At 41.7% G+C, this 21,742-nt stretch overlaps 1 protein-coding gene across 2 annotated transcripts in view; it reads right to left on the bottom strand.

The window, feature by feature from the left end:
• The window catches only part of SMOC2 (SPARC related modular calcium binding 2), a 131,075-nt gene that overhangs the window by 34,464 nt on the left and 74,869 nt on the right, over nucleotides 1-21,742 (bottom strand). For both annotated transcript variants that reach the window (XM_053382425.1, XM_053382426.1), the window contains exons 8-9: nucleotides 6,006-6,195; nucleotides 385-467 (exon numbers count right to left, since the gene is read on the bottom strand). In XM_053382425.1, coding sequence (XP_053238400.1) covers nucleotides 385-467; nucleotides 6,006-6,195 — 273 coding nt within the window. The remainder of the gene's footprint in view (nucleotides 1-384; nucleotides 468-6,005; nucleotides 6,196-21,742) is intronic.

The following is a 21,742-nucleotide window of genomic DNA, read 5'->3' as shown; positions in this document are numbered from 1 at the left end:
GGAGAAGACAAAGGGATGCGCATTATGCTGTGGAATATTTAGCTTTGTAACTTCCAAATATACTGTTTGTGTTCAGGGATCCATTTTGGGAATTACTGACCTAGATGCTGAGTTTCATGTGTACAGTAAAAATTGGATTATGCTCCATTGCTACTAATAGCAGATTTCATCTGATTTCCATGACAGTAGAAGCAAGATCCAACACAGCAAATATCAGTACAACTTCTCTTACACTCACCTTAACAAGTGATGTCCAAACTGGAAACCTGGCATTGCAATTATTCCACCTCCTTTTGCTTTGGGACTCAAGATAGCGAAGTCTCTCTCCCCAGGTTAATTCAGTGAACAAACACCCTGGCTAAACACCATTTATTATACACTGACCTTGAAGCTGGCGCCCTTTGAACAAATCTTTTGTTTTGCTTGGATGAGCTCTGGCACTGTTATCACATTTAGGTTGCTCATATCTGAAGGGAGAACAGGAAGAAGAAAAGACAACAAGGTAAAGTCAATTTAATTTGCAAAATCTATCACATCATTAATGATGTAGTCACACTGAAGTTTGGCAGAGTGCTCAGACTCAGGCGTTCCTCTAAAATTGCAGCCACACATCTGCACAAATGCCAAATAAAGCACATGCTAGAAAACCATTAATTGAGACTCATGCCATTCCCTGAGATAAGCACTGCTGAGCAATTTCAGTGGGGGGGGGGAGGGACATTTCAAAAATGGGTCTAGAAAATGCTTGTGCCTGATCTCACGAGACTGTATAGCAGTTTCCTCTCTCTTAGGTAAATCTCTGGTACAACCATTTTTCCTTGTGCATCTATAAGAAACTGGGCTTGCAGTGTGCTATGAATCTGCTGCTATCTCCCATTTAAAATGGCCCTTTCTTCTTAACATGCCCAGTTCCTTCACAATTCTCAGCAAGCCCCTTGCTGAGGCTTTGATACAAGTGTACTCTTTTTGTGGTCTTTAAAGTGTCCCAAAATCCTTTGTTGGCTGCTATTCTGGAATTTATTTCATTAGTTATCTATAGATAACTTTTAAACAGTGGGCAGGGGGGTTATTGTGTTGCTTGTTATTATATTATTATGTATTTTTGTGTTTTTATACTGTAAACCTCTCTGTGATGCTCGGATGAAGGGTGGTATATAAATTTAATAAATGTTAATGGTAATAATTTAGATTGTGCTAAAATATAAGCCTTCTGTCTTTACAGGCATATATGGCCATGCAAAGGAAAGGCAGATACCCAGAATCTGGAACTCTACCGCTGTATTTTATTGTGGGATTTAATCTGTATTGCTCACAGATAAAAGCTGAGATAGAACAGTTTGAAATATGTTTTCTATGGTTCTGTGTTATGCATCTTTATCACTTGAAGAGCTCAAGGAATCATAAGAAATTCATGAGCAATGAAAGGAAATGGGAATTTAAGCCAGCCATTGGCTGTGATTTGGGTGTCAGTGTTATAGCTGATCCGCTTGCAGTTGCTGTGAGATTTACTTCTCCTTTAAAAATGTCAGTGTTGAGAAAACAAGATTTGCAAAGAAAATGACAGATGCTTTAACCATCAACTGATTATTAATTAATTATCTGGAAGGAATGATGCCAGACAACTAAGACCAAAGTAATGTCTCACAGGGAACAAGGCCACTGAATGTTTGTGTGTGTGTGTGTGTGTGTGTGTGTGTGTGTGTGTGTGTAGTGTGTGTGTGTGTGTGTGTATTTCTCTCAAATACACAAAGCAAGAAGTTTGCTGTTAAACTAACATTAACCACATGGTGATGGAATTACAATGGTTTGATGATTCATATGAGCTACACCGAAGGAGAAAGGAGTTAGAATATACCTCAGGCACTAGAAAACCACTGACAGATAATACTCAGATTTATTTGATGTACTTTCTTTGAAGATTCCCTCCCGTTTTCAAGAATAATGTAACTGAATGATGTCTGTGAAAGGTGAGTGAAAAATGAACTATGGATTCAGGCGGGCACTTTTTCCTGTTGTGTAGTAACTTCCGGATTCACCACAAGATTGACTCAAAATGGAACAGTCTTTCTAGAAAAGTCCCATTGTATGATGGACTTCTCCTAGGCAAAGATTTTGTAGACGGATGAGTCAATATAAAGTTTTGGGGTGTTTGTGTTCCTGCTTGTCTTTGTTACATTTCCTGTGCTATTGAACTCAATAATATAAAGAACCTAGTGCTTGAACATGATTGATCTGGTTTCTCCATTGTTTGATTTGGTACCACCCAGGCAATTGAGCTTTTTACCCAGTCACGGTAGGGAGTGTAGTTTTTCCACTACACTCAAATTGAAAACTCCTTTCAAAGCCATCGTAACAAATCATAGAGTGCTTGGGCGCCATGCTAGCCATGAGAAAAATGACTGGTTGGAATGAAATAGTCCCCGCCTTCATTGTTTAATTTATCTTCTCATTGTCAGTGAGAAACTAGCCATTTCTGAAACTGGCCTATAGCCCATCAGATACAGATTGCTCCAGGAAGGTGCAATGCAATTTCATGCTCAGATGAGTGTGTGTCCTGTGGGTGAAAAAGACACCTTTAGAGTAAGGAGAACAGAAGCTGTTTTGATGGCAAGCTTTCGATGGAGTGGATGGTAATTGCTGATACATGACCTCTTTTAACCAGCCAAGTAAAGAATGAAAGAGAAATCTTTGAACTGGATGCACTAATGTAGCATCTGGCAATTGGCCTGAACGCAGATTAATCTGATACCCCATCCTGCATTCTTCCCTTCTCTTTCTCTCTCTGCCTCCAGATACCCCACAGCAACTGGCATTTCATGCTTAGACTTTGTGCTCTCTCTCTCTCTCTCTTTTACCAAGTCCAGATTTATGAGGGATTGTACTCAGCAACTGCCTGTGTCTTATACAGAATAGCACACTGTTGGCAAATAAATCAGTTTGCTAGAAGAGGAGAGAGAGGCACACATTATATTTATTTATTATAAACCCCACTATTTCTTCTATCTAGGAGCTTAGATTGGCACACATACGGCTCCCATCCAAGCAATGCTCAGGCCTTAGCATCTGCTATTGAGCCCCATCCTGCACCTTCAGATCCTGCTATGCATTCTCTTTGTAAATAGGGATAATGGTGGCTGCACCAGCAGTTGTAGGAAGAGTACAGACTGCAGTATTTATAACGGTAGCTCTCCCAACCTGGAGGGCGGAAGACTATAATTTTTTAGAAAGTAAAGCTGATGTAATCAAAATTCAGACAAGAGTGCAAAGGCTACAGAAGACAAACATCCCATGAAGAGATGTGAAGGGGGGGGAGAGGAGGCTAATAATAATAATAATAATAATAATAATAATAATAATAATTTATTATTTATTCCCCACCCATCTGGCTGGGCTTCCCCAGCCACTTGGGGCCTAGAAAATGAAAACATATGGCAACGAAAGAGCTACCTTTTAAATTCAAAGTTCACAGCATTGCCATATGTCTGGAATTTCCCAGAATACGGCAGTCGGAAATATGGCAACCCTAAAGTTTAAGACTACAGTCCTATGACCCATGTGAGGGTGTCCGAGGGCCCACGGGCTACATTGGCTCTCCCTCTCTGACAATGGAAACATCCATGGCCCAGACCCTACCAGTTTCAGAGCTTCAAAGGACTGCTGCTCAGTCATGAGATAAAATTCCAGAGGGGTTGTCATATAATCTGTTTCAACAAAGCTGCCAAAGAGTTTTGTAGTACCTCAAAGCTTTCAAAAAATAGTTTTGAGGTACACAACACTCTTCATATTTCAGTCATGAGTGTAGGCTTTCACCTGCAGAAAGAAATGACAACTTTCAGGGAAAAACTGCTTTATCTCAGGTCAGACCATTGGGCCCATCTTGCTCTGTAGGGACTACAATGATGAGCAGCGATTTCCCAGGGATATTTTTGTAGCCCTTTCTGGTGATGGCAGGAACTGAACTTCAGAGTCTTTCGCATCCAAAGTATGCGCTCTACCAAGCAGCAATAAAGTCCACCTCCAACTGAGAGTTTGAAATTCATTTTGAACAATGAATGCCTATTCTGGCCTTCTAAAACTGATTCTCTCAAAAACATTGTTTTGTATAGGAAGAAGAAAAAGATCGGTCTTTTAAACCACTTGTGCTTGCATCAAGTGAAACATGCTGCCTTGGCTTTTGGTGGGCTTCCATACAAGCATTCCTAAAGAAGCCTAGGCCCACATTGTTTCCTTTGGAAAGCGATACTTTGCTTGCCTGCATCTGCTAAACATGGCCCACAACTCTTCCCCGCATTTCTGGCTCTGCTGAAATTCATGAACTTCAACTTACTATTTAACAACATGTTAAAAATACATTTCTTCTTTCTACTGCTTCCAGCACTGTTGCTCCATTGAAGTTAATCATGTGAAAATGGGCTGAGGGGACTGTTTCTGGGAAATAATGGAAATGTTTCTGAGGTTATATTTCTTTTCTTACAGGGATCCTGGCAGGTCTGATTTTTCTTTCCTTTACTACCAGACAGCAAGTGATTGCATTTGCTCATATATATGCCACATTTTGCTACCCAAAGTGCTTTATAATCTTATTTTATCATTTACAGGCCACTTTTTTCCTACTCAGATTGCTTTACAGTCTTGTAGCTTCTTGTGTTAACTCTGTGAGGTTCGCGAATGTTGTTTCAATTTCACAGTAGGGGGCTGAAGTTGAGAGATGGTGACTGGCCCAAGGCCATACACAGAGTCCATAAGTAAACTGAGCTTTTTACTAATGTCCAAGCATAGTTTTGCATTGCCACAGCACAAGGGTCTGACATTAATATATGTGTTGGGAGGGCCTCATGTTATTACATTATTGCAATATCAAGATGTAATCACAGCTGCCACTTTTCCATTTGAAGTAAGAGGGAAATCGATGAAAAAGGTAGTAATTAATGAAGGAGATCAACGGAAAGAATGATGCTGCAATCAAAATCCACAGTTGGGCAATAAGAATGCAATCTACATTGTACCAAAGTCAGCAACAATTTTTCCATTGTTTTTAATGGATCATGATTGTTACCCTCAGTCTTCACCTCTTACCAATCAAGGTATTGTTGGTGCAATCAAAATTTTATATACACACACTTCTATGTTGCATTTCAACATTTTTCAAAAGTCTAGATTGCAAGGTTAAGATTTAGTTTAAGGTGAAAAACTGAATGCACCAATTAAATTTGGGATCATCGTATTTTGGATGTGTATTGAATTGTTAGGATGCTGTTTTGTATTACCATTATTTAGTCTATATTGTGCGATGTTACTGTCACTTTAACTGTGCAATTCTATACATGCCTACTCATAAGTAAGCCCCATTGAGCTTAATGGAAATTACACCCAAGTATGTAGGATAGCAGCATAAGAATGCCTCTTGACATTTTATTGTAAGGCAATTAAATTGGCAGTTGTATGAACATTTTGAATTATGGTGCTGGAGGAGACTCTTGAGAGTCCCATGGACTGCAAGAAGATCAAACCTATCCATTCTTAAGGAAACCAGCCCTGAGTGCTCACTGGAAGGATAAATCCTGAAACTGAGGCTCCAATACTTTGGCCACCTCATGAGAAGAGAAGATTCCCTGGAAAAGACCCTGATACTGGGAAAGATTGAGGGCACAAGGAGAAGGGGACGGCAGAGGACGAGATGGTTGGACAGTGTTATAGAAGCTACCAACAGGAGTTTGACCAAACTGCAGGAGGCAGTGGAAGTGAGTGACTGGCATGCTCTGGTCTATGGGGTCACGAAGAGCTGGACATGACTAAACGACTAAACAACAACAACAATGAACATAATAGTTATTTAACATGATTGCTTCTCAATATAGCATGCTATACATGGGTTCACATAAATGAGTGTCATATGATCTGCCATACTATTCACACTTACCTCCCCTTCTCCAATTTATCTCTGTTCCCTAGGAAATAGAACATGGAATAAATGCCAATGATCATCTCCCTCCAAAATCCCTTACCTTGTTGATGTACCAGGTATGGGGCGTCCTGTATCAACAAGAACACACCAGCAGTAGCCCGTGGAAGGGTGACACTGCACTGGCTTGTAAAGACCACCACTGGCACACTCTGGAATGAACACATTGTCTTTCTGAGGTTGTTTAGCTTCTTCTAATGCCGACTGAAGCTCTTGATCACATGATGCCGCTGCTGGAAAGAAAAGAGCAATAAAGCTATGGAATCGCCTATAGACTGATCAACTAGCTGGTAGATTAGCCAAGCAGCCAAAGTAAAATAGAGTCTGGAAATATGGCACCAGTCACATGAACCTTCACTGGCAGTCTGATAGGGTGAGCTCAGTCAAAAGTCTCCCTTCATTTATTTAAAATATTTGCACACCACCTTTCATTTTAAAAAATCGCAAGGTATTTCACAATAATGCAATTCATTTAAGGTGCATCACCTTGTCAGTTTTTTGTGATGACTAGGTCTTCATTTGAAAGGGACGTGGGTAGCGCTGTGGGTTAAACCACAGAGCCTAGGACTTGCTGATCAGAAGGTCGGTGGTTCGAATCCCCGCAATGGGGTGAGCTCCCATTCCTCGGTCCCAGCTCCTGCCAACCTAGCAGTTCGAAAGCACGTCAAAGTGCAAGTAGATAAATAGGTACCGCTCCGGCGGGAAGGTAAACGGCGTTTCCGTGCGCTGCTCTGGTTTGGCAGAAGTGGCTTAGTCATGCTGGCCACATGAACCGGGACCTGTCTGTGGACAAACGCCGGTTCCCTCGGCCTATAGAGTGAGATGAGTGCCATAAACCCAGAGTCGGTCACGACTGGACCTAATGGTCAGGGGTCCCTTTACCTTTACCTAGGTCTTCATTTGAGTTATAAATGTTTTCTCTTTGGTTCACTGCATATGTTGAACACCCATATTCCTAGAGATTAGCAGCTTCTACAATAAGCGTGATTCTGCACAAGTCTGCTTAGAAGTATGCCCTGCCTAGTTCAATAGGACTTACTCCCAGTTAAGTGGGTATAGGCTTACAACCTAAAGTAAGGTTACCAGATTTTTTTTCAATGAATCCGGGAACACTTTTCAACTTCCTACTAAATAGATGGATTTTGTCAGGGGACTGCTTTGTAAATCCAGGGACTGTCCCCGGGAAACGGGGATGTCTGGTAACCTTAACCTAAAGGCCTTTCCAGTTGTGGCTCACCACCTGCAGAACACTCTCCCCAGTGAGGTCTGCCTGGCAGCTTCACGGACATCTTTTTGGCCTCAGGTAAAATATGTTTCCCTTCCCCAGCCCTTTGATGGACTGAGTTGATTAATTGTATTGCTAATATGCTGCCAAAGCTTTATGTTGCTGTTGGGAAGGGTTCTTTTGAATTATAAAGATCTTAATGTTTTATTTGTGCCTTTCATTCCTTTGGGAGGAAGAGCAGGATATACATTTAATACATACATACATACATACATACATACATACATACATACATTGGACTTTTCTTCTTTCTTTTTCCTTTATGGTGTAATATAACTCTCTTTTTGTTTTAAAATGTAGGTCGCTTGGAGAACTTCTTAGGTAGCAAGTGACCAATAAGTCATTATAATCATAATAATGCAGAAAATTACAAGGGCACATGTACCAACCTTTAACATATCCAACTGCCATATACATATTTCCTCCCAGTTGCCTAAATCCCAGGAACATGCACACGACAAACATTATCAATAACACCCCCTTGCTGATAGTTCTCCTTTTCTCATTAACATAATGAGCCATGAATGGACAATTTGAAAAGGCTACTTTCCAGAGCTTTAATTAAGCTTTGACATTCAATGCAGTTGCTCCACAGAAACCCAGTAACAAGACACCAGTGACTTTAAAAAAACAAAAAACAAGTCCTGCAAAGTGAGACATGTCAACCACTGTGAAGTAATCTAAGTATGTCCAGCATTTAAGAAAAAGAAAAATTCCCTGTAGGCTTGTTAGAAGAAACTGGTGGTTAAATTTGGTTCACAAATATCACAAAACTGTAGTTCTTCACTGTGACCCTTCCATTTCAAGTAATTTCAGCTTAGCATCCTAAACTTCCCAAACTTCCCACTTAAAGCAAATGCTCAACTAAGCAAAGTAAGAAAATGGTTAGTGCATCTCTCAGAAGATAGATAGACAATCTAGTTCTACGTTTTGCCTCACAAACAGCCCTATTTTGGGGAAGGCTAGTCCATTAGCATCAATGGGGCACTGTCCCACCAACCTCATCCTGTTCTACCTGCTTTCCGTCTTATAACCAGTCAAGAGCACAGCTGTCAGTTTCCCCTTCCAGATGGGGACACAACTATAATTAGTTGGCTTCACACATCAATGGTCCTTGCTATATTTTTCCTTGCTCATCCCACTTTCTGCCCTACCAGGCCCCGTGGGAATCAGCTGCCACTGGCTATTTGGGTTCCATTGCCCCCTGAGAGTTAGCACGTGCTGCAGGCAGCAGGGACCGTACAAGCTGCAGCAGGCAGAATTCTTCTGTCAGGTTCCAAACAATGTCTTTGGGTTTTACCAACCATGAAAGATTGGTTCATAAGACTTGGCATTTGGCATTGATGGTAAAATATATTGCATTTGTGCATATACACCAGAGGTGGGAACAGGCCGAGGGGACAAATATGGCCTCCAAACCTCTCTCTCTGGCCCTCAGAACTCTCCTGAGGCCAGACCTGTCACTGGCCTAGGTTTGGACCATGAAAGTGTTTCACCTGCTTCACACCCTCCTTGAATGTTTTTGCTCAGTTGGATATGGCCTCTGATGGGGCCTCTTGCTAGCCTGGATAGAAAGGGTTGCATAAGTGGGTGTAGAAACTAGCCTACAGTCTACAGGTCAAGTTTACATTACAGTGGTACCTCAGGTTAAGTACTTAATTCGTTCCGGAGGTCCGTACTTAACCTGAAACTGTTCTTAACCTGAAGCACCACTTTGGATAATGGGGCCTCCTAGTGCTGCCGCACCGCCAGAGCCCAATTTCTGTTCTTATCCTGAAGCAAAGTTATTAACCTGAAGCACTATTTCTGGGTTGTGGATCGAGGGCCCGACCCCCGCTATGTGAAATAAACACACAAGGACACGTGATATAAGGTTAATGGGCAAGGAAAGGCCACAACTTTATTGATTACAGCAGTGAAAAGGTATTGGCTTAGGCATTGGATGACTATAGGAGGTGGGTTTATTCAACAGTAGGTGGAGCCTGTTGATGCTAATCCAACTATAGGCTCACCCCCTGATGTCACCGAGGGTCGTGCCATGGCCTCCCGCCAAGCAGGCATCGGACGGAATACACGACCGCCAGATTCCTTTAACGGAATAACCCACGGTAGATAGCATAGGCGATGGCCACACCTAGCCCTTGACACACATGAATCCAATGCCTAACCTACCCACCAATACCACAAAAGTTGTGACGATTGCCACGAGGTAGGCGAAAAAACCAAAAAGCCTAATGCCAAATGGAAAAATTCCTACCAGGCCCCCCAGACAACCGGGGTGACCAACCTAAGGTCCATAGCAAGGCCAAAAAACCTAGACCCTGAGCTAAATGGGAGTGGAGGGTGGGTGACTCGCTGCGGGACGACGACTGAGGAGGAGGCGGAGATGGAGCCGCAGCATTAAGCTGCTAAACACGCCCCCGGAGACACCTGGTTGGTTGCCTTCGGTGGGCGTGGGCGCCAGCCAGGTGAGGAGGGGCGGGGGCTAAGGCCCCCGGCCAGGGGCGGAGCTCGGGCTCCTGCCCACAACCACTCCCCTCTCTTCCAGGGAGGAGAGTCTTTAGCAGAGTGTGTAACCTGAAGCATATGTAACCTGAAGCATATGTAATCTGAGGTACCACTGTATTTGTGTTGCCCATTTTTGGCCTCTGGCTCTGCCCACCACTGGAATATAACCCTCTGGCTGAAAAGGGTTTATTACCCTTGATGTACATAATGGAAAGTGACATAAAAAACCTTTGTTCTCCATATATTTGTAAGGCATTATAAAATAGAGTCCCTTTTGCTGCTCCCCTAAAAAAGGCTATGGCTTGGATTCTATAGTATATGTTGACTTATGTACAAAGTTCAAAGTACATAACTACAAAAATGCACACAAAAGTTAAGGTTTCCTATACTTCCTTCTCCTGCACCTCCTAAAGTCTCTCTGGGGGTGTCAAGAAACTGGTTCCCCTGAATGGTGTAGGATGGAGCACAAGGGGTCAGATGAGCAAAGAATTGACTGAAATTGCATGGACCTCTTTATCGGAAATTTCAGTTCAAGCCTGGAAGGTACTTTCCTATACCCATGTTGACTATTGTGAATCAAAACATGAGAATCAGAGACCCAGGAGCTTTTCTGTGTTTGAGCTTGCAGGGAATGCCTAACGTACAGCTGCTTGTTGGAAATTTAGCACTCTTGGAATTTAGGTACATTCTTGTGGCCTAACAAAATTCTCAGGGCTCCAGCCTCCCTTCATTTGCATATGCTTTCTAGCTCAGCTGAGTAAAAGAAGCTGCATCTAGCAGATGCAATCATTTAGCTCTGCGGTTTCCTATGGGACTATCATGCTGTTTATAGGAGTTGGCCTTTTGGAAGTGCATTTTGAAGAAAATGCATACTAGAAACGGAATACTCCAAACACATGTTTACTTCTGGTTCATCAGGAATGCAGTCACAATCTTATCTTTCTGTAACATCTTGCCATATCTATATTTAGCACAGTTTTGAATTAGGTTATTTTTTAAAAAAACAGACTCAATATAAACTTCTTCTATACCGTGTCATCAGAAATTTGCCACTTAAGCCACAATCATTGAAAGTAAATTAGATTAACTTTTACCAGAGCTATGCAACCTGTTCACACAACTCTGGGAATGTTAAAGTCTCTCTTTTCTTTTCTTTTCCACTCGTCTGTCACCCTTAATTTCCGCAAAATTTCCTTTTTTTAAGAAAAGCGGCTTTATTGAAGCAAGCATTAGAAAACTGTATTTTTCATGATAGCATCTCTTTTTATCAAAGGTTCTTCATCTAGATTAAGGTTCACCACAGTATTTCTTAAGTCCTCTACATGAACTGTCGGTGTATTTATAAACCGACATGATTAACAATAAATAAATATATTAGTATGGTTGATTCTTTTACAGGCTTAGTTCTACTATTTTGTATATACCATTTTGTGTACACACACACAGCAAAATGTAATGTAGGTGAACATTCACCAGGGCTCAGTCCCCGGAAACTGTTTTCAGTTTTCGACTTGGTTTTAGAATATGCATGTTACAGAAGCTAAGAACCACTGAGCACACTCAAAGTGCCTTTCCCCTGTGCCTAGAAAGCATGGATTTTCTAAAATAGGTCCCTTTCTAAAAAGACCTGTTTTAGAAAATATGGAAAGTGTTAGTGACTGTACAAGTATAAAAGATAATGCCTGCCTCAATATAAACTGTGGACCTTTTGAGTTGAATCTTCCTCACTAAACCCTGTAAAGAAAAACTTTGCAAAGAAAACCCTGTAAAGAAGATCTAAAACAGAAAAAAAGTATTAAGATTATCATTGTGTATAGTTGTTGGGCTGTCTTAACCTGGTTACGTTAATAACTTACCCTTAGTATCTGTCTGGTTTGGTTTATTTTTTAATTGAAATTTTCAGAAAAGTTTAATGAGTCATAAAACAGGGCAGCTAAAACGGTAACATCATCAGCCAATATAAAATCAAACCAATATGATATAAACTGACCTAGCAACTGGCCCAGTACTAAAACTCTACAATGGCCTGTGCATGTGTGTTGCATTTATGTGTTTATTTTTATATCTCTTTTGCTGGCTCAGGAGTTCTGGCAGCAGCCCTATCTCAAAGAGGAGGGCATTCCATAAATGGGATGCCAGCACAGAGAATGAATATATAAATACACACACATCTATATTATCTATTTCTATGTAATAGTAAATGAATCACAGCTGCACAGACTTACAATTTCAATTTTATGAAAGAATAGCATTCTCTCCATTGATAATATGTTTCATTTTCAAGTGTTACTAGACCTTAAAAGATGGATTTTTTATTTTTTTGCATGGTCTCTATACACTTTTCAAAATGTGACTGTGTCTACAGTGTTACTCATACTTACCCAAGAGAAAGCCTGAATGAACATAGTCGAACTCACCTCTGCCTAAAGGTGCACAGAATTCTTAGTGGATAATTGTTTGAAACAAATATTACCCGAACTTAAACCCTCACAGAGGCTTTGGCATTGACAGAATTGGCTTTGTTTTCTAAGACATGCCACATCAAGCACCAGCCGAAGCAAGCCTTGTATTTACTAAGAATGCATGAAAATCATCATCTATTGATACTGACAACAGCTGCTGATATTTAACACCAAGCAGGAAATATAAATGAGAAAATGAGTTTCCCTTTGGAAGCCACACTGTCCAGACAAGGAATGTGACTTTGTGTGGAACTTGTCATTGTGTCATTGACCATATCTGATAAGCATGACCATAACTGATGGTTAGGAAATCAACTATAGCAAGAAGAAATTCTATCGGTATGTCCTAGGCCTCCAAACTTCTAAAGATCTTTCCTTTAAAGTAGACCTATACAGAAGTTAATATACGGTGGTACCTTGGGTTACAAACACCTCGGGTTACAAACACTTCGGGTTACAGACTCCACTAACCTGGGAGTAGTACCTTGGGTTAAGAACTTTGCCCCAGGATGAGAACAGAAATTGTGTGGTGGCAGTGGGAGGCCCCATTAGCTAAAGTGGTCCCTCAGGTTAAGAACGATTTCTGGTTAAGAACGGACCTCCAGAACGAATTAAGTTCGTAACCAGAGGTACCACTGTACATTCACTGCTTGATCATTCTGGCTCCCAGTTGCATAGACAAGCCTGCACATGGTGAACCCAAAACACATAGATCCCATCTCCAGATTTTCCAACCAATACGGAAAGATCTAGGGGTGGAGCTGGTGGGAATGATAAAGTGGAGGGGCAGTGTATGCATTTGTGTGCCCCCCCACATTCTTGGAACACATGAAGGGTAACTTCTGTAGAGTGTTGGGTGGAGGATTGTCAATCAGCTGCTTGTGATTAAAATTGAGCTGAATTCTGTGGTAGAAGTGAATGCAAATATTTGGGGTTTCTCTTGATCATTTCAATTGGTCATTCTGACCGAGTAACTATTTAGATTTATGGCCACAAGGTTGAGAAATCTGGCCTTAGTTACTTTACTGGCAGAAGTGCCAAGAAGCATCAACTGCAGTGCAATCTACTGTAGCACTTCCGTCACTCTACACAGCAAAAGTTTCTGGCACAGTTCAATATTTTTTTCAGATGGGATTGCAGATGGGATGCTTTCCATTCTAGAAGACGGCATTCTGCATAAAACTAACTTATCTAACCAGAAGTTACAAGTGGCTTCGGCATAACTCTTCTGGACAAGCTGTTTACTGAGTTAGACTCTTGCAATTTTTTAAAAAAATATTATTTAATTTTAAAAACATTTCAAGAATTCAGATTTTTTTAAAAAATAATCTGCTTGAATGTTCCATTTTCAAGGATTATACATGATATATTTCAAGTCCAAAGTCCACATATTTCCATGTTTAAATTGATTTTAGATATAAAACAAATAAGCAAGTTCTTATTGAAGTAAGGGCATGTCAGAAGGAAAATGAATTGATATCTCTTTATATATATTAGTAAAACTTTGTATTAATGTAACTGCGTAATATTTTGTTTAAGTTTTCTGTTGTTTTTTGTACACTGCTTATAAAGATATTTTTATATATTTAGTGGTATAGAAATTAAATAATCAAAGGAAGTAGTGATGGCCACCAACCTGGATGGCTTTAAAAGGAAATTGGACAAATTCATCGCAGATAAGGCCACCAGTGGCTGTTGGTGTCAGAAGCAGTAACTCTCTGAATAACAGTTGATGGGAATCACAAATGGAGAGGGAGTGCTGTTGTGTTCATGACCTGCTTATGGGCTTCCCACAGACTTCTAGTTGGCTGATGTGAGAACAGGTGGTTTGACTAAGTGGGCCTTTAGCCTGATCTCACAGGGCTCCTCTTATGTTCTTAATGGTGGGGCGATACTGTAGAGCAGCAATGTCCAACTGGTCGACCGCGATCGACAGGTAGATCGGCAGCGTTCTCCAGGTTGATCGCAGGAGTTAGAGAAGAGATCACCCAGTTTCTCCTGAGCAATCATGACACGCCCCACCCCTGGCGCTATATCCCATCAGCGCCGTTGGCAGTGCTGTTAAAAGTTTTATCCCCTTCATCTGCAGTAGAGTGGGGGAAGAAGGGAGGGGTGCGGATTGTTGGGTGAGTGATTTAATGCAACCCTCCCCCAAAAAGCTCAACAACTCTGGTACCCTGGTCTCCCTATGGGCAATGGCAATGGGTAGATCACTGCCAGTTTTATTATACTGGGAGTAGATCACAGTCTCTATAGAGTTGGGCACGCCTGCTGTTGAGCGTATCCACACTGTACATTTCAAGCACTCTTAGACCACTTTAAACAATCATGGGTTCCTTGCAAAGAATCCTGGGAGCTGTAGTTTGCGAAGGGTGCTGAGAGTTGTTAGGGAACCCCTTCCATGCAGGGAGTTAAGGTGGCTTCACTTGTGGGCCTGGAGTGGTGGTCTATAACATAAAACAAATGCAATGGTGACCTCCATTATCAAAAGAAGTTTCTTCTGAGTCACGGTGGCTTTTGTTTGTTCTATCAGAGACACTATTTATCAAGTCAGTTTTCAGCCTTTTCTTCAGGCTCTCAGGGGGAAAAAACAACCTGATTTCAGCCTTACTTTGAAAGAACAAGTCGGTGCACCACCCTTCTGCTGGCCCTCTCTGCACAGGGATTTATTTACCCAAATTGCACAGAATTGTCTTTCCTGAAGAAGCAAGAAAATTAATTTCAAAAAGCTGAAACCTCAACTGAAATGGGTGGCTGGTTCTGGCATCATACCCAGATCCAGAAATAAGGATGCTCCAGGAAGGCAAAAGAGCCAATAAGAATACCATAGGATTATTTCCTTACAGCGCCAGCAATTTTTTTATAAAAAATATACTTCCACAAAATTTACTTTTCATTTGTTTATAGTCAGCTCCAGTGGCTCGGCTTTTATTTTGGCTCCCGCAGCAAAGGCAGGCCCAGGGCTTGGCTCTGCCATAAGCCTGCGAGCAAAACAAGGGCGACATGAATGAAAAACACATCTCTACCCCACCCTCCCCTGGAACCATTGTGGGGAAAGAAAGAAACATTCTCCTACACTTTGGGCAATGTTCCACATGATCTATCAATTTTTTTTAAAAAACAAAAACCCTCACACTTCCTCTTGAAGCCAGGAAGGTCTTTGTGGTGGCGGTGACTTTGGCCCAAATCCTGTGATGACATATATGGATGCAACTACTCTGAAAGGAATGTATCCCTATGACCAACAACATCCTTAAGCTTAAAAACTTTGTACCAGTATTTTCATATGGCCAAGGAGGCCCACATCTCCCAGCCTCCTTCCTTTCCCTTGGAGCTCTCCCTCTGCTATGACATCTCTCTTTCTTTTGTCCGTTCATTGTGATTTGTGTTCAGGATGGCATCAGGGTGGTTACAGGCAATCCTGCTTTCAATACTGCACCTGTCAAAGGCATAGAGCAGACAGACTGCTTCGTTTCCAATCGATACATACTGTGTCATTTGCTGCTGCATCACAGTCCTGTAACTTTCTATATAGCACAAATGCTCTGGAGTTTGTTTGTTCTTTTGTTCTGCTTTAGTGGCTCTGTGGAGCAAAAGTGTCCCTCCAGATGGCAATAATGTGGTTCATAATTCTCACCTCAACAAGCCTTCCTCTTTCAACAGTGTCTCAAACAACTGGAGCCTCCTACAGCTGGCCTTGCCAGCAGGATCCCTGGTTCATTATATTATGGAGCTGCCTATTATATGGTGGAGGGTGGCAAGCTGGCTGGGAATTTTGGAATTCTCCAGCTTACTGCCTTTCTTGACCACTGGTTGATTGAGTGATATGTTCTTTATATACCACTTTTATATAAAACAAAGCACTGTGGGGGTCACAACAGTCAGCATTCTTAAGACATCACAATTCAAAAAGAAACAAAAAACTAAGCTGAAAACACTTCCTCCTCTAGTGGCCTCCCCATCTAAAAGATGAAGCAACTTCCTCATTTTACCATATCCACAACATTTCTCAAACCAAAGCACTATTCAGACTATTGTGGGGTGGTGGGGAGAATCATCTTTGCTCATGGCCATTGAACCCACCCCCATCCCATGGGTTGAAAGTCTAAAAGAGCCTATGTACTGTATATAAACTGGCTTTTTCTGGTATTATTATTATTATTATTATTATTATTATTATTATTAATAATAATACCCTGCCCATCTGGCTGGGTTTCCCCAGTCACTCTGGGCGGCTCCCAACAGATTGTTAAAAATGCGATAAAACATCAAACATTAAAAACTTCCCTAAACAGGGCTGCCTTCAGATGTCTTCTAAAAGTCAGATAGTAGTCTATATCCTTGACATCTGATGGGAGGGCGTTCCACAGGCCGGCGCCACTACCAAAAAGGCCCTCTGCCCGGTTCCCTGTAACTTCACACCTCGCAGTGAGAGAACCGCCAGAAGGCCCTCGGAGCTGGACCTCAGTGTCCGGGCTGAAGGATGGGGGCAGAGACACTCCTTCAGGTATACTGGGCTGAGGCCATGAAGGGCTTTAAAGGTCAGCACCAACACTTTAAAATGTGCTCAGTAAATTCTAATCCAATGCACTTTGTAGCCTAGGCTATTTTAGACCTCCCAAACACACACACATGCCCATTAGTGGAAATGACTCCAATTTCCCTGTACACATTTGAACTGGACTCCTGTCTTCATTTACACTTAAGGGGGGAACCAAGGTGTGGCTGTGAACTGGGTGTGGAAAGAGACAAGTGCATATATCTCTACTGTATTGTAGTCCCCAATCTCATGCTTCTTCACTAACTTCCAGCAGCTTTCTTGAATTGACCGGGAGTCATGCTCACAAACTGCAGGCAGCCCATGAAACAAGGTTTGGCCATCCTCTGTTATAGATAAACAACATTTATTTATCTTGGAAACAACAGGACAGGATCTGGCTTCATTTAAATCTTAGATTATTTCTATCTTTACTTATTTCACTCCAACTGCAGCTAGGCAAAACAAAGGGTTGTTGCTGTTGTTTGTAAAATCCCATTATACAAAGTATATCTGCTTCCCTTTACACTCACAGTCCAAGTATCTGATACAATTCCATTATCTAACTTGGAAGCAACACAGACAATTGTGCATGTTTTTCTGGCCACAAAAACAACTTATACCAATGGAAAGCATGCTGAATAAATAAACACTAATTGATCCATTGTGCTGGATGCTATGGCATGTATTGTAACAAACGTGTTTTCCTAGGCTTTCTTCTTTTTGCAATACATTTTAGCATACTTGCTACAAATATTTGTTGATTCTGGCCCTCACCTTGTCTTGCTGTTAGTCTCACACCACATGTCTAAAGTCATTTGTGACAAGGAGGAAAAATCCTGAGGCCTATGTTTTGGCAAGATGGTTCAAACAAAACAGATTCTAAATGTTTAACTTCTTCAGACAAGCAGTGTCTCAAGAAACAGTGGTGCTGGCATTCAGTCACCTAATAAGGCAATATTTTTTATTACAGTTTACATTAATTCAGCCCTGATGCTCTGCCTAGACATTTCTTTTCCTCCCTTTTTTGTTATTTGAGCAGATGGAAGGTTCTCCCCATTATCTGGAAGAAGAAAAATGAAACATGGTGAACATGCCTCTCCTAAACCACATGACTTTTTTGAGATAGGTTTCAGGAAATAATTATCAGGAGAAAGCTGCTACCAGTGTAAGAAAACCCAGAATGATTCAACCTCATGAAATCTGCACTGTCCCCTTTAAGACTCCTTGGTGGGTTGCTATATTAAACGATTTATTTAAAGGCCATAAACAAAGTGATATGTGATTACTGTAATGGGCATCATTCATCCCTGTTAACTTTCAAACAAACAGGCGCGAGTTATTCAACAAGTGAGTATTGACTCTGCTGCTTCCCTACCGCATGGCACGCAGAGCCAGTTTTGTATCTTGAAACTCGTTCATGCAACTAACCTGCTCCCAGTGCAATCCTATACATGCCAACTTAGAAGCCGCATTTAGGTCAATGGGATTTGCTCCATTACCCAGCTTTACCAGCAACCAGTTGAGATAGCTCTACATGGAGGGCAATTATTTATTTCAAAAACTTATATGCAACAATGGCTAAAACAATTTAAAAAAACCTTTAAAACAATTCAAATACAGGTGCAGACTTAAAAAGGTTTGTTGAAAGAGGAAGGTCTTAGCAGGCACTGAAATGCAACAAGGATGACGTCTGCCTAGTATTCAAGGTGAGGGGGTTTGCACTGGTGGAGTCAATCTGGTGCTTCTCCCATTACATTTACATTGTGTTGACCTCCCTGACACCTCCACCTCTCCTGCCTGATAAGCATCAGTGACTCAGCCACTGGAAGGTTATGGAGTTCCTCCACCCCACCACTGAGACCATATAACACCTGTCCTGAAAGACCTACATTGGCTCCCGGTACGTTTCCGAGCACAATTTAAAGTGTTGGTGCTGACCTTTAAAGCCCTAAATGGCCTCAGTCCTGTATACCTGAAGGAGCGTCTCCACCCCCATTGTTCAGCCCGGACACTGTGGTCCAGCTCCGAGAGCCTTCTGGTGGTTCCCTCATTGCGAGAAGTGAAGCTACAGGGAACCAGGCAGAGGGCCTTTTTGTAGTGGCATCCACCCTGTGGAATGCTCTCCCATCAGATGTCAAAGAAATAAACAACTATCTGACTTTCAGAAAATATCTGAAGGCAACCCTGTTTAGGGAAGTTTTTATATTTGATGTTTTATCATGTTTTTAATTTTCTGTTGGGGGCTGCCCAGAGTGGCTGGGGAAACCCAGTCAGATAGGCAGGGTATGTATGTATAAATAAAATTATTATTATTATTGTTATTATTATTATTATTATTATTATTATTATTATTATTATTATGCTGTCTACCACTGAGGAGAAACATACAGAAGAAAGCAATCCTCAGGTATCATGTTATTTAGAAATTTGAAGATCAGCAACAGTACCTTGAACTGAGCTCAGAAAGAAACTAGCAGACAAAGTAAATCATATAAAACTGGTGTGATGGGGACAAAATGCCTAGCACCTGTCAGCATCCTGACTGCCATATTTCCCACTATTTGCAGTTTTGGGACAGTTTTCAAGGCCTGCCCCACAGACAGCACAGTATAGTACAGTAGTCTAATCTGGATCTCAAAAGGGCATGGATGGCTGTGGCAAGGTCAGACTTTGTCATGAAGGGCTGCAGTTGATGACTTGGACTGCAACCCTCACCCAACTTATCTCAGAGCAAGTAACCATTGAATTCAATAGGGTTTACTTCTAAGCAGACATGGTTAAGATTGTGCTAGAAGTTAGGTGTGTTTTATTCAAGCAAACCATGTAAGTTTTATGCAGGTACAAGGTTATCTTACAAATGAGAGAGCTCATTGGTTTACACTAAGATACATGATATAAAAATGCAATCATATCTGAATAAATCCATGTAAATCCATGTAAATTAATTCATTTGCCATTCCTGTACTTCCAACTGTTGAAATGCAAGTCTCAGATTTATAATGCTTTCCTGGTTGCTCTTAATAAAGTATGGAGGACAAGCAGAGCCTACATATGAAAATAAAAAATGACTGGAGTTTCATTCTGGAGTTGCAGAGTAGTCATATAACGTAATTAAAAATACTACAGTGAAGATTGCTATCTTTTTTGGCATTAAATTAACATACGCTATAAAATAAAATGACCAGCCTTGCAAAACGGGGAAAGCCGGCCAATGTTTCCACAGTAGAGGTTCCATAAAATAGTGGAACATCCTGAACACAAACGGTATCTCTTAGATGTTAAACAGAGCACTTTTAAAAAATGTTTTAGGGTGGGAGGGTCTTTAGCCCTGGTGGGAGGCGAAGGCTAGAGATGCTGGAAGCCAGAGCTTATAAGTATTTCAAACTAATATGTAAAATTAAAGGATAAATGAAAAGGCTCGTAAAACGGGATTTTTGAAGATAGGGCGAATACTGCCATACATATATTCCAGCAGACTGGCTGTGTAAAGAAGCAATATATACAAGTTGCTCCAGGGAGGTCTGAGGAGGCTTATCTCCCCTCAGAAAAGGCAAGGAGAGGAAGACATAAAGAACAAAGAATTCATTTTACCAGTTCCGGCTTTCAAAGAACAAAACAAACAAGAGTAACCCACAAACTGAACCACTGCCTACCTGGCCAAGAAAAAGACATAGACAGAAGATGCCATCCCGTACATATCTTCTTCTTTTTAAATGGGAACACCCTATACATATCTTCTCAGGAGTAAGCCCCACTGCGTTCAATGGGACTTACCCCCAGGTAAGTAGGTATCTTTGACTGCAATCCTACACACGCTGATCTGGAAGTAAGTCTGACTGAACACAATGAGACCTTGAGGACAATTCTAACTGGGGAAGGAAGTGAAGAGGTGGACAATCTGCTGCTTCCAAACCCCTGTCACCTTGGGTGCAAGGTGGGGGGCAAACTTACTCTTCTCCCTCCACAGAAACACTGTGGTCTCCCTGCAGTTATCTCGTTGGTTTCAAAAAGGGAATGGTTTCAGGGCCTCACACTGACTACCACTGTGATTTTCCATTGCTGGTGGCAAATCTGTGACAGCTCTGTAGAAATTAGAGAGATGGGGCATAGATAGAAGGCTGTTATGGCTTATAACCCAATTACACCATGGGTCGTCGGCTAGAGTGAGACTCATACCGGCGGGAAACCTATCCAACGAGGTCCCAATAAATAGAGGTGTGCGCCAAGGCTGCATTTTGGCCCCACTCCTCTTCAACCTGTTTATTAGCGATATGAAGCTCTTTCTGAATGAGTCTCAAGCCAACATTCATGCCCCCCGCCTAGCTGATTTTCGCTGCCCTTTGCTCCTATATGCCGACGATGCAGCGATCCTTTCCTACTCTAGAGTCGGTTTATGCAGAGCTCTAAAGATTTTTGCGGCTTATTGCAAACTCAACCATTTGACAATTAATTATGGGAAATCTAAAGTCCTGGTCTTCACCAGGTCTCGGAAAACTTACAGCTGGAAGTTAGATGGAGTCCAACTAGAACAGGTTTTCAAATTTAAATACCTGGGAGTCTTTTTTCACTACAATTTAAGCTGGAAGCCACAGATACAGTATTTACTAAACAAAGGGAAAACAATACTTTATACTCTACTCCAATTTTTTGCGGCCGACGGAGCCTCTCACATCCCTTCTGCATTGAAGGTATACCACGCAAAAGTGGTCTCCACCCTCTGTTATGCTGCCCCGCTTTGGGCCCCAGGGTCCAATTTAACATTGCTGGGGACATTGCAGAATCAGTTTCTCCGTCGCCTTCTGCAACTCCCCATGTGTGTGAGCAACGCAGCCATACGTCTGGAGTTAAGGATTGCATCATTGGAGACTGTCATCTGGAAGTGAGTCTTTGGCTATTGGCTGTCCAGCTGGCATAGGCTTCCCGACCATTATCTTTTTCAGTGCCTTTGGCGGGACGTCTTTGTCAATCCGTGGGTAGGAAAAATC

Source organism: Podarcis raffonei, chromosome 3 (assembly GCF_027172205.1).
Source record: "Podarcis raffonei isolate rPodRaf1 chromosome 3, rPodRaf1.pri, whole genome shotgun sequence".
Lineage (NCBI taxonomy): Eukaryota > Metazoa > Chordata > Lepidosauria > Squamata > Lacertidae > Podarcis > Podarcis raffonei.
Note: the sequence above shows the minus strand (reverse complement) of the source record. Positions and strands in the feature narration are given on the sequence as shown.